This window comes from Magnolia sinica, chromosome 17 (assembly GCF_029962835.1).
Source record: "Magnolia sinica isolate HGM2019 chromosome 17, MsV1, whole genome shotgun sequence".
In the NCBI taxonomy this organism is placed as follows: Eukaryota; Viridiplantae; Streptophyta; class Magnoliopsida; order Magnoliales; family Magnoliaceae; genus Magnolia; species Magnolia sinica.
The window spans coordinates 2,952,004-2,965,156 of NC_080589.1; the positions used below are offsets into that span (position 1 = coordinate 2,952,004).

Here is a 13,153-nt window from a genome sequence, read left to right on the forward strand (position 1 = left end):
TAAGATTACAACATCCTATTTCGCGTGGAATTCAGTTACCAGAGTCGAGAGGATCAACCGCTGGTCCGCACACGTGTCAATGCGTCGCATGTGGGAGTGACCCAAACCATTCATTAGGGGTGGATCATACCGCGACACTCAAGATTCTAAAATAGAGCCGGTTATTAACGGTTGGGATCACCTAGCTATGGGCCATATAGTCTCACACGGATACGCAAGTGGCGAGTTTGATAATATTTTAATCTAGATTTTCTACCACAGTAGGTGGGCCAGACAGCTTCTCATGTTAAAATGGTGGTGACTCTTCAACTGAACACATGGCATAGTCGTACAGCAATCCGCACGGTCCAGATCGCTGGTTCATATGTGAAAGCAACCATTTGATTTTATTCCCACAAAGAAAACTTTCAATGGCCTGTATTCAGCTCTAAAAATCAAAGGATAGGATTAACTCTCAAGCTTTTTATGGAGTAATAGACTACTAATGACATTAATGAGAAAATGGACGGTTCAAATTATCGGACCATCTCAGCACGTAGGCCCCAGTGGGCAGTGACACGCAGGATCCTTAGTCGCGACAGAGCCAAAACGAACTCACTTAAAATGGGGAGGGAGGGAAGAGAGGAATGGGCAACTTTTCATGGTACTTCCATATACACGTGTGGCTCCAGCAATGAGTGGAGCGGCCTGATTTTTGGGCCAGGCCGTCTAAACAGTGGAGCCCACCTGATGGACAGCTCTGATATCCGAGTCGACTCAGAGGAGTCAGAAATCCATGATACCAACTCTCAATGTATCAAGAAGAGCTGTTCCTGGGTTATTTAATACTCTGGCTTTCTATGATGCTTGATATGCATGCATTCAAATCAAACCAAATTGTGAGACACATACCATCACCAAGTCACAGCTCCAAAATCAGACTGGTTGGTGCACACTTGTTTGTTGAAACAGACCTTCGGATATTTTCATTTTAACTGTCCAATAAATGTCCACCAATCAGAGAGTCAACTAATTAAATAAGCATAATTTATACATCCAAACTAGGGCCCACAATTTGGAGAGTTCAAATTTATTTGTTCTCCAGTCTCCACCTGCAATTTCTAAGTAATTTATTAGTGCCTGCATATCATCCATCACACTCTTCCAGAATATCAAAACTTCTCCAACTCCTTAAACCTTCAAATCCCCTTACCTAATTTATTAATTTATTCATCACAAGTCCATCAGTCCATCCACAAATACATGCATACATGCATGAATGTGCTTATACACCCATCTGCACATACATACATGACCAAGAGGTTCATGCACAAACACAGAGATACCGACATTGTGGGCGTGAACCTGTATCCACCATGCACGATTACCTTCTTAAAAATTGCTTAAGCTGAGACCTCCAATGGATATTTGCATTTGATCCGTGCGGCCCACTTAGCAGTCCTCTAGGAAAAAGCACTTTCACATGGGGACTCAAAAGGCTCAGAATGTGTACTAATTTAAGGTAGCGAGTATCTCCAACAGGGAAGCGACAAACTGCATTTGAGTCTCTTCGTGTATTGTTGAGAAGAGGGGGACATGTACAAAGAGAGATTTGATAACATGTTGCTCTGCGAACCGGAGAGAATGGTAGTAGACGTAATTGCATACAAACCGACCAGCGTCATCAGAAGACATCACTTCATAACCCATCTTCGCCAATGCCTTGGTAATCTCGTCGACGGGCAGAGAAGTCTGTGTATACATTTCATGGGATAATTCCTTTGAAAATAAGGAAGCCCAACAGCAACAAAATTTGAACATGGTTTTGTAACTCAGTATCCTGAGTCGAGTCACAATTTTGCCAACTCGGGCTGAGTCAACCCTTATTTTGAGTTCTGACTCATGTTGTTGAATCTTATCGGGTCCGGCCGATACCTTGGTTTTGACACAAGTAGTCTATTGAAACTCCAAAGCTGGGCTAAATGCATGGTGTTGTGCATTTGCATGGATGCACCCATGCCAAACATCATATCATTAGATGGTCCCAGATGATGCCACATCTGGCTGATCAAAGTTCAATCCATCAGGTGCCCATCAAAGGGTCTTGATCAAAGAACTGATAGATCCAACCATCCAGATTAAAGATTTGGGCACTTCAACCGTTCAAACTACTGATCTGGATCACATCAAGTGCCCAGATTAGTGCATCCCACCGTTGGCATTTTGTAGGATGTGCCAAATGCTCCACCTCCAAAATATGCACATGGTTGTTCATAGCACCCTGTCAAGTACCCAAAAGAAGTGCTTTTTTTTTTTTTTTCCAGATGGGCCACATTTGTTGGATGACTGTGAATCTTTGGTCAATTAATTCTACCATCCATTTTTATTGTCAATCTGATCCAAAATAGCTGGGAGAAGGCTACGATGATGAAGAACAAGGAAAAGCGACAACGACGGTGATTTATATTGTATGTTTCAATGCACTCAGAGCATGTTTGGGTCCCACCTACAAATGGGTTTAAGGAGTTCTCCGATAATCTTAGCGCTGGGCCTAGAAACTGGCTGGCCTGAGGTTGGTTTAGGCATGGGTTTTGAACAGGTCAACTAGGCCTATTTGGGCAGTGGTGTTCGAACTTGTATCAATGGTTAAGATTGTGTCCATGACTGTGGCCCCACTATTTGCCCAACATGGAATGATTTTTCAAAGGATTCATTTCTCGTAATGCTGTCTTGTGAACAGTTTGGATCTCATACATGTGGCACATATTTGCATGTGCGCAGGAGGCAGTAAATCACTGCCACCTCTCCCAAATGGTTTTTTTTTTTCCTCAGAACAAAGTGAGTGCAAGTCATATGAAGAACTGAGGTAGGACTTCTTGTGGCAAGGAGCGGAGGATATGAAGAATTAAGTGCAGGTCATATGAAGAATTGAGGTGGGACTTCTTGTGGCAAGGAGCAAAGGATAAGAAGTCGTCCCAATTCTTAAGGGCCTGTTTGATTTTTATCGTTTCACCTGGAAACGGTAAATACCCTGGAAATGGGTGATTATTACCGTTTCACCTGTTTGAATATTCATGGGAATTTCATTTCTTGGAACGGTTCAAAAGTAGTAGTGGCCATTTTAGGACCCCATCTTGATGTATATGATATATCTGTACCGTCTATCCATTTTATCACAACATTTTGGGATATGAGAAGAAAAATGAGTTAGATCCAACGCTCAACTGGCCCATACCAAAAGAAACAATGGTCCAGGAAGTTTTTAACAGTAAGTATTTAATTCACATTTTTCTATGGCGTGGTCCACTTGAGCTTTGGATATGCCTCTTTTTTGGCTTATATCATAAATTCATCTGACATAATGGATGAACGGTGTAGATATATGATATGCATCATGGTGGGACCCACAAATATTTCACAATATTTGCCATTTTTACACCAAAAAAGTAAGTCGTCAAATCAATTATGGGGAAGAGTGCAGCAATTAAGGAGGGAAATATTTATTACCATTCACGGGGCATTTCCCTGGGAATTGGAAAATCAAACACGCCCTAAGCTGGAATGAGGTATGCAAGTCATATGAGGGAGGAGCGGGCATAAAGGATCTTAAATCCATTAACTCAACTTTTCTTGGAAAATGGCTTTGGAGATTCAGTGAGGAAGATGGGTGCTTTGGAAGGCAGTGGTCAAAAGCAAATATGGGTGTTCAAAAGGGGCTTGGCGGACTAGGGAATTGTCAGCCTATAGAGCTTCGTTCTTGTGGAAGGGGGTATCTTTCGTGAAGTCCGTGTTCTTGGAAGGAGTTGGTTTCAAATTGGGGAATGGTAATTCGGTTTTGGGAAGATGTGTGGGTGGGGACCTCTATATTACAAACCAAGTTTCCTAGAATCTTCTGTTTGGCTCCTGACCCTACTGTCTTGGTGGCAGACTACATTTCCCACATTGGTGGATCGAATTTTTTGGGAGCCTCCTTGTAGGCAACTTCTCTGCGATGAGGAAGTCGACGAGTTTGCAGCCCTCTTAGATCGCATCCATCTCTATGCTCCATCTAATGCCGATTCAGACAAGATGATGTGGAAGGCTAATAGTTTGGGTTTCTTTTCGGTTAAATCCTTCTAATCCATTATCCACGATGATGGCATCCAACCCAAGGCCGGGGTTACCAAAGTTGTGTGGCACCATGACATCACTCCAAAGTTTGCAGCGTTCAGGTGAGTAATTGGAAGGAAGATAGTCCTCACCGTTGACAATCTTCATAAAAGGTCTATGGTGATGCCCAATATTTGTATCATGTGCATGCATGATGAGGAGACGGTGGATCATCTTTTTGTGCATTGCCCTTCTGTGGGGCTATTATGGGTGGACCTCTTGGCAGGGGATGGGGCTTGGAAAAGTAAAGGCCATGTTATGGAGGATGGCGTTGATTGCTATTTGGTGGGCTGTGGGAAGAAAGAAATTTTGGATGTTTCAACAATGCCAGGAAATCGGTGGAGGCTACACCCCATAGGGCAAGGTCATTAATTATCAAATGGGCCTCTTGTTCTCCTAAATTGAGGGATTGTAATTTGGATTTTCTTGGGTAGTTTCCCAGTCGCCTCCTTGGTGTCCCTCCCTTTTTGTAGCTTAGTTTTGTTTTCTTGGGTAGTTTCCCAGTCTCTCTCTCTCTCTCAAAAAAAAAAAAAAAACAACAAAGCGAGTGCAGTTTTTTTTTTTTTTTTGTTCGGTATGTCAGTCATGCAGTTTTTGAGAACAAATGAAGTATAAAAAGAATAAGAATACCTCTCGTGTCCGTGAAATGCCTCCATCCGAAGGGATAATGGGGATTTTCTACAAAGAAAACAGATAAGAAATTGATCGATTAGTAAGAAACTCCAAGAGATTTTGAGTTGATGAGGGCTTCAAAAGCTATTCAAGAAAACAGCCTACGAGACTAATTCTAACCTGAGGTTTCCATCCCAGTTCATCGGGACAGCGGAAAGTAGCTTCATTAACCGCCTGATGCTCGACCGCAAACCTTGTTGCACCGCTATTAACACCCAAGTGGAGCTGAAAAGAAAGCTGTTAAAACATGCAGGAAAGCTGGAATAGCTATGATAGCGAGTTGGAGGAAAATGAACTTACGCTTCTTTGGGATGCACTAGTGAACTGAATTGCAAACTATCGGTTTAAACAAGGAGAAATATCAGTTTAAACCCACAAATTACAGTTACATCCCTTTTGAATCCAGTTTGAAAGTAATGTTGTTGCAATTTGGAACTCAATCCCTCAACATTAATGTATAATTGTGCTCCGTGTAGGCAACCAACACTCACTGATGCAGACCCTGTTCCTTGACTCATATTGCAAGAAGAATTTCTAAGGGTTGCCATTGCCCAAGAGTCACCCTTAGACAGTCTGGGGTTCATTTCACCCGGAGCGGCAACTCCCCCTTCTCCTGAGACCCTTGCCTTCCAAAGACCTACCCTCCCAGAATCTCCCATCTGATGTTGGAAACAAGGTTGCCATGACTTTTTTAATGATCCTTGTGCTGCAGCCAGTTCCAAGGACATTTGAACCCCTTCCAAAGGAAGACCATCCGAATCAAATTGTAAGGGTCTGTGTCTACTCTAGTGATTGTTACGAGGTAGTGATGATGTATAGGTGGTGGTTTGAGAAGCTTCATCACAGGTGAGAGATTAGAGACTCTAGGAAGCTCGCCTCTTTTCGGACCAACTTGCATAGGCCATTATCGTTAGTCGACTAGGGAAAACCGAACATCTGTATATGATTTGGCAACTCCAGAGTATAGTTGCACAGAGTGCGAAGCGAAGCAGCGACAGATTTGGGTGCAGGAGCAGGGAAGCATCTATTTCAAAATGTTCATAAGTATAAACAGCTAGGAAGTGGCAGCGGGAGTGGGAGCGAGAGTGCGATTTGAAGCAGGAATGGAACTTATTTAGAAAAATTGTGCAACTAAGCTCTAGAGTAGCTTCTAATGAATCATCATCAGGACACACATCAAGCAAAGATCGACCTACAGATGCAAGAAACAATCAATGCTAAGAAGGTAATAACAAGTCGATCATTTCCTAATGCGGGGTCATTTTCACACCGGGCTTGAGTGAGGTGGCCTATGGGATGCAGGGGCATAGTCGGGGTGGGCGGCTCGCAGAACCCATGGATTTGGGGGCCGTGTGAGGCGGAACCCATGTATTTAGGGCCCACAAGGAGGGTTCGGCCGATGACTAACCCATGAATTTGGGGCCTGGGCTATGAGATAAAGGGATTAATTCGCCATGCTCTATCAGTTCGAGCTTTTAAAGCAAGTGGTTAACTGTCCTGCATCATTTCCACTTCATTAGACTAATAATAAGAATTTAATTCACTGTACATCCAAACTGATCTTAATGTTTCTAACAGTCAAATCTACGAACATTGAATGTTGGAAATCCACAGTTTGTTGATGTGATTGAATTGATAAGGATGTGAAGGTGATTGTCCTCCTAAAAGTAAATCAAGTCGATGAATTCTTAGATATTGAGGGCTTCCTAGAATAAAATTATAGTGAAATATCAATACCTAATTGGACACAGTTTTGTTGGAGCATCTAGTAGAAAGCAGATGGCAGCCACCCATGAGACGAAGAGGAGCCATTTGATACTCTGGCAGAGTATGATGTATGATACACATGCTCTTGCATTTGTATACATGGCATATATGTAACTCAAACTAAACCATCCAAATTGTGGAACCCATTGTAGATAGATTATAAACCTAAAACAATATGAATTCAATTACTTTAATCTCTGATTTACGAAAATTTGCTTGTTGAGTTTTAACCTTTGATTTTATTTTTTTCCTTCTTATGTTGACTGTTGATTAGATGATATCAACCAATCAACAAGTAAAGTCATCAATTCAGTTTAGTTGTCATTTCATAAACCATCCAAAGTGGGTCCCAAAATCTGGATGGTTTAATTCGAGTTGCATATATGCTAAATGTGCAATTTCTGAGTGCCTACGTATAATCCATCACACTCTACCCAAGTATCAAAGTTTTTCTCTAATTCAAACGCAACATCCAAAGGTGTGGAATTGAATTTAAGCAATCTGGTTGGCATGTGTAACAAAATCAAACATTGCAATATTGTCATTGTTTAAATAAATATCCCTTCAAACACACTTGACATCGTCACCTTACCTTCTCAAAATCAACGAACTTACAGGATACGCAGATTTACTCAAAGTGAAAAAGAGAGAAGAGGCACAACTGACCCAAATAACCCGTCCGACATTTGAAGATTCAGAATCTGATGCAGTCACTGCTGATTCCAAGATCTGATGAAGGGGAGCTAGAGCCCCATTTCCAGCAGTCTCAAGAACATTGCAACTCCCAAGTACCAAGCCCCTAGCCAATCCCTTTTTCCGGATAAACTCTTTTAGATTACTGACAATTGTTTCTGTTGGATTCTCAGCAACGCCATGAAATTTCTTAAACCCAGTCACATGAACTGTTATAACCGATGGCCCCTCTGACCCCATTCAAATAAAAACCTATGAATAACCAATGTGTTGCGGTAGCAGTATTGTTCTTAACGTCCCATTATCTGCCTCAAAAAAGGGGGGAAAAAGGAAAAAAGAAAAGAAAAGGAAATGAATCCATTCATCAGAATTGAGCAAAACAGTTAGAAACAATGAATGCATTAAAATTGCCTGTTTGGTTTCTTTCTTTTTATGTTTTTGTTTTTGGAAACAAAATCTCAACTTTTCCCGGAGAAGGTGTATTCGGGCACGTCCCTTTCCTGGTTCGTTTATATCTCAAGGGTCCAATTTTCTCAGCTTTTCCTAGGAATGATTTCCCCCTTGAAGAGCTGGGAAAGCTCACAAAACAATAGCACCCTAAGAGCATGTTTGGATACATGGAATCTAAAGGAAAAGAAAGGACAGGGAGAAGCTTTTCTATTGACGTGACACTTTGGGGTGTTTGAATTAACAAGGAAAATGGAGGACTCCATACAGCAATCATTACACGTTTCCACAGTAGCATAAGAAACTATGTGACCGTTGTCTCATAAATATTAAATTTTCACTTGCCATCCAAACAAGATCTCTATTTTCAGAATCCAAGGGAAAATAGTGCTCATGGATCGGAACTTAAGAAATGAGGAAATAAAATACAAACTAACATCAGTTAAAGTAATGGATGCTCATACTAACGGAATGGGCGAGGCCGAGGCATGAGATGCCCTTGCCATCCACAACAGAAGAGGTTTCTCTAGGAATGGTAAGAAACCAAACAGATAACAGCGGGAACAATTTTATATTTCCTTTCTTTTTTATCTCATATATCATGAGCCTTAGGGAGATATTTCGATGTAACGTGGTCGAGGAGAAGAAACACCATTGAAAATTCTAAACCGAGCACATGGTGGGCATAAACAACATGGACTGATCATTCAGTTGGTTGGAGTGTGAATGGGACATAGACCAAAAGGCACACTGGAGGAGCAATCCTAGCCATCTAATTGTTTGCATAAAAATGGACTCAGGAAACAAATACTCTCAACGGCTGACATTCAATGGGGGGAATTTTCACCTATTGGATGGTTTGGATTGCCTGATCAAGGTGATCGCTGGTCAAAATGGCCAATCCATGGTGGGGCGCGTGATGGATAGCTTTGACCATAATAAAATTGTCACATGCAATGGACATGACATTGGATGACGTAAAGCCACGTGTACATAGCATCATATGATTAAGGGTCCAATCAAATATCATGATATTTCGCCGAACGATAAGATGATTAAAGGTTGCAACAAATATCATTATATCCATGAACAATCAATCTAATTCGGTGCAAAATATCATGAAATTTCATGATATTTGGTGTGACCAAAAACGCCCTAAACATGAAATGCTAGGGAAATACCCAAAAAAAGCAAAAAATATCAAAGAAAAGAACTTTCATGATCGAAACCAAAGCCCCACAACACACTCACACATCTTATTAGCAAAAATAAAATAAAAAACAACCAAAATGATGAAAACCTAATTGGAATTAAACAGAATTACAGAAAATTAGCCTATCAGAGCCCACAAATGATCATAAAAATCAGAACCCAAAACCCCATTAGCAAATATCAAAAGCAAGCACAACGACAAAAACCCAGTTGGAATTAAAGGGAATTAGAGAAGATTAGCCGATCAAATCCCACAAATGATCACTGAAAGCAAAACCCAAAACCCCATTAGCAAATCGATGAAAACCCAATTGGAGTTAAAGGGAATTAGAGAAGGGTAGCGTATCAAATCCCAAATATGATCACAAAAATTTAAACCCAAACCCTCAATAGAAAATATCAAAAGCAAGCAAAACAACAAAAAACCCGATTCTAATCAAAGAGAATTAGAGAAGTTAGCCTATAAAATCCCACAAACGATCACAAAAATCAAACCCCATATTAAAAAAAGATAAGGGAAAAACCATAATCAAGCTAAGATCATAAAACCCAATTGGAATCAAATGAAACTGAGTATGAAAAGAAGATGTAGCCCTCAAAGATCACATAATTCAAGACCCAAAATTCCCACTGCAGAAAAAGAAAGAGAAGAGTGAAGTAGCAAGACAAACTAGATTGAAAATCTACATCCCAGAAAACGAAATTTCATGGATTTCTCTCCTCGTTTACCTCAGAAAATCAGCCAATAATCTGTCTTGCCTTGTATCAAAGGGTTAGATTTTCAGAGAGACAGAGAGAATATGTAGTTCTTTTAGATGAAATTTCTTATGTTCCGTCATCTTTTTAAATGTCTTTTCTGTACTCTTCCGAGAACACTTCTACTCTCTTCTACCCCCTACACGCACACACGTGTGCCAATCTGCCACACGTGCTGCCGTCCGTCAGATGGGTGATGCGTAAAAACGAAAATGGACAGTCTAAGAAAACGGGGCGTTGGTCTGCTCAGCATACATGTGGGTGCACCTGATCAGTGGACCACATCGAGTGTTTGAATGTATACGTGTGGCCTGGTCTTGGTGGAGGGCAAATGTGGGATGAATCTTACACGTGTGCCACATATGTGTGACAAAGGGTGCACTCCGCAACTAGCCAACCCCTGACTTCGCTTGGGTTAGGTTGTGGTTGGCTCGAAAATCATCCACCCAGCCAATCTAAGCTGGGCTCAACCCAACTAAATCAGATTTTCTTCTCCAGTAATAATAGATATAGAACATAAAATGAGTAGGATTCCAACATCCACAAAAGAAAATATCTATAAAAATTTATGGCAAACATATATATATATATATATATATAGAGAGAGAGAGAGAGAGAGAGAGAGTACTCTATTTCAGAGTGCAAAATAAATAGAGTACAAAATCCTTCTGATCTATTACTTAATGGCACTTCCTTTTCTAATATTAGTAAATCTACACATCATACATATATATTCATTTGTATGTAATGTATATATTATGCAATTAAACTTTTGATATTTTTGTCATCGCAAATAGCTTTTATAGGTAGAGAAGTTTGAATATTAAAAGGCAAATGTATACATTCCAAATGAAATAAGGGGTTTTTAGAAAACTTAAAAATATGGTTGGTATCAAACACACTATTCATATTTCTCTCTTGAGCAGCTTTTTAATAAAATCAGACCTTATATGCTACTTTCTAAATAAATAAGTACTCTTATTAAACTTTTACCAAATTGTTATAAAAAGAAAAAAGAAAAATAAAGTTATTAAACTTTCACCAAATTGTTATAAAAAAATTTTTTAAAAAAAAAGAGTCAATATGCTCTTATTTGTAAAAATGTCAAACCACAGGTAGATTTTACCTATAACTAATTCTTTCATACTCGTTTTTTTTTCTTTTTCATACAATCCTTCTATGGTAGTAGTTAGAGTTGGGCATGTCTGACCCGATCTAGTAGATTCGACCAGATCCGACCCAATTCGAACCGAACCGACAGCTTGGATCGGTGTGGTTCGAGTAAGGTCAGTCTGATCCGACCATTCATCAGATCGAGTTCGGTTCAATGTCAATCCGGAATCCGATCCGATTAGATCTGATATAATCCGGTTATATAGTATGAAATTAAAATAGATTGAGAAATAAAGGGCTGAGGTATGGCTTCTACCACTCATTTTTCTCATGTACAAACATCTCCCCTCTCATTCTCTTTCTACCACTCATCTACTCCCTCCAACAAAACAATAGCTAAGATGGCAGTACTGGCACCTCCATCATCCGGAGAAATTAAAGACAAGAAGCAAGCCTAGATGGACGTGTTGAAGGTAGTGGCTATCCTTTTAATTGTGGTTTCAGCCGTCGGGATTGGAGATATCTCTGTTAGGGTTGAGTTTTATGCAAACCCAGACTAGGAATTTCTCTTGAAAGTCTATGCCATGATGATTCTCACCACCTTTGAATTGAGGATGAGACTACTTTTGATCTCTGTGGTACTTGTGCAGGTGCTTATATCGATTGCTATAGCCAAGAAGCTAGTGTGGGTAGTTGTTGCGTTGGTCTACATTTCAAAATAGATCCAATCTGGTCAATACTTCTACTTTTTCCGATGGTGTGGTCCACTTGAGCTTTGGATATGCATAAATTTTGGGTTCGTCCCCTAAAATGATATGAAAAAACAAATGGATGGTGTGGATCAACCACATGCATTCACGGTGGGCCCACATGCATTCTCGCTATATCACACAAACTATACAGTCGTGTGTTGCTTGGATAAACTTCAAATTAGTTTCTTATATCACACGCAAGCCATGACAAGTGACAGGTTGAGTAGCCAGCGAGACTCCCTACTGAAGTAATGTCACCAGGTTTTGTGGGACCCACCATGATGTATGTGTTGTATCCACACCATCCGTCAATTTGTAGAGATCATTTTAGGCCATGAGATAAAGAATGAGTCAAATCTAGATTTGGAGTGGACCCCACTACAAAAAACAATAGAAGAGTGACTCATACCGTTGAAACCTTCCTAAGGCCCACTATGATGTTTATCTGAGATCCAATGTGTTCACAAGTTAAGATAGACAGAAAGAAGGAAAAACACAAATTTCAGTTTGATCGAAAACTTTTGTGGGCCTTAGAAAATTTTAATGGTGGGCGTCACTCTCTCCACTGTTTTCTGTGGTGGGGTCCATTTGAGCTTTGGATCTGACTCATTCTTTGGCTCCTGCCCTAAATTGATATCTCCAAATGAATGGACAGTATGGATACAACACATATATCATGGCAGGTCCCACAAAACTTGGTCACGTCACTTCAGTAGGGAGTCTAGCTACTCAACTTGTCAGTAGCTAATCCGCATCCCACACGAAAGCTACATACGTGACAGGCTGTTGTAGATACGTGTCATGCAAAGACGAGCGCGTACGCGCCTCGAGCTCCGAGTTGTACGAACGGCTCAAATGATATCAAAGTTACATGGCCCCCACCATAACGTTTATTTTCCATCAATTTGTTAATAATATTAAAAATACATGGATGAAGTGGAAAAATAAATTTCACATTGATTCGAAACTTCTGTGATCTGAAAAAGGGTTTCAATGGTAAACAATCAATCCCCCACTATTTTTTGCAGTGTAGTCCAACTGATCTTTAGATTTGTCTTATTTTTCAGCTCAAACCTTAAGACAAGCTCTCCAAATGGATGGACGGTTTAGATATAACACATATCTCATAGTTTGACCCCAAAAACTTGCTAACATCAATACACCAGCACTAGCCAATCCGCTTCCAATTTGTATCTCCCACATCTCTCTTCCAATCCGAACGATACCCAAGCCGATCTGATTTAGTTTTTCTAACCGAGTCAAACTCAGTTCGGGTCGGGCTAGCAGTGCATCGGATCAGATCGAGTCAGATAACCTGGACTCGGTCCCGGATCGGATCAAGTTCGGGTCAGGCCATGTAGAATCCGGACCGAGTCGAGTTGGACTTATCCGATCTGACTCGGTCCGATGCCTAGCTCTAGTAGTAGTAGGAAACTCACCATGACGAAGGTATGAATCGACTTAGTTTTTTTTATTTTTTATTATATCACCACACGCTAAGACGTTCAAAAGAAAAGGAAGATTTAAAACTTGAATTAATTATAACATTGAAAAAAGTGAGGATAAATTGCCATCATAGAAAACATTTGGTGTTTTCCGTGTTTTCTCTTGGT

At 40.4% G+C, this 13,153-nt stretch overlaps 1 protein-coding gene across 2 annotated transcripts; it reads right to left on the reverse strand.

Moving 5' to 3' along the window:
- Positions 1-1,167: 1,167 nt before the first annotated feature.
- On the reverse strand, positions 1,168-9,792 carry LOC131230708 (uncharacterized). Of its 2 annotated transcripts, none has more exons than XM_058226638.1 (5): positions 9,649-9,792; positions 7,234-7,565; positions 4,921-5,025; positions 4,759-4,806; positions 1,168-1,731 (listed from the first exon to the last, which is right to left on the reverse strand). In XM_058226638.1, exons 2-5 carry the CDS (start codon positions 7,498-7,500, stop codon positions 1,492-1,494), a joined length of 660 nt encoding a protein of 219 aa, XP_058082621.1. In that variant the 5' UTR covers positions 7,501-7,565; positions 9,649-9,792; the 3' UTR covers positions 1,168-1,491. The 2 variants fall into 2 exon arrangements, with proteins under 2 accessions (XP_058082621.1, XP_058082622.1); XM_058226639.1 differs by lacking the exon at positions 9,649-9,792 and adding an exon at positions 9,444-9,465.
- Between the last annotated feature and the right edge of the window lie 3,361 nt (positions 9,793-13,153).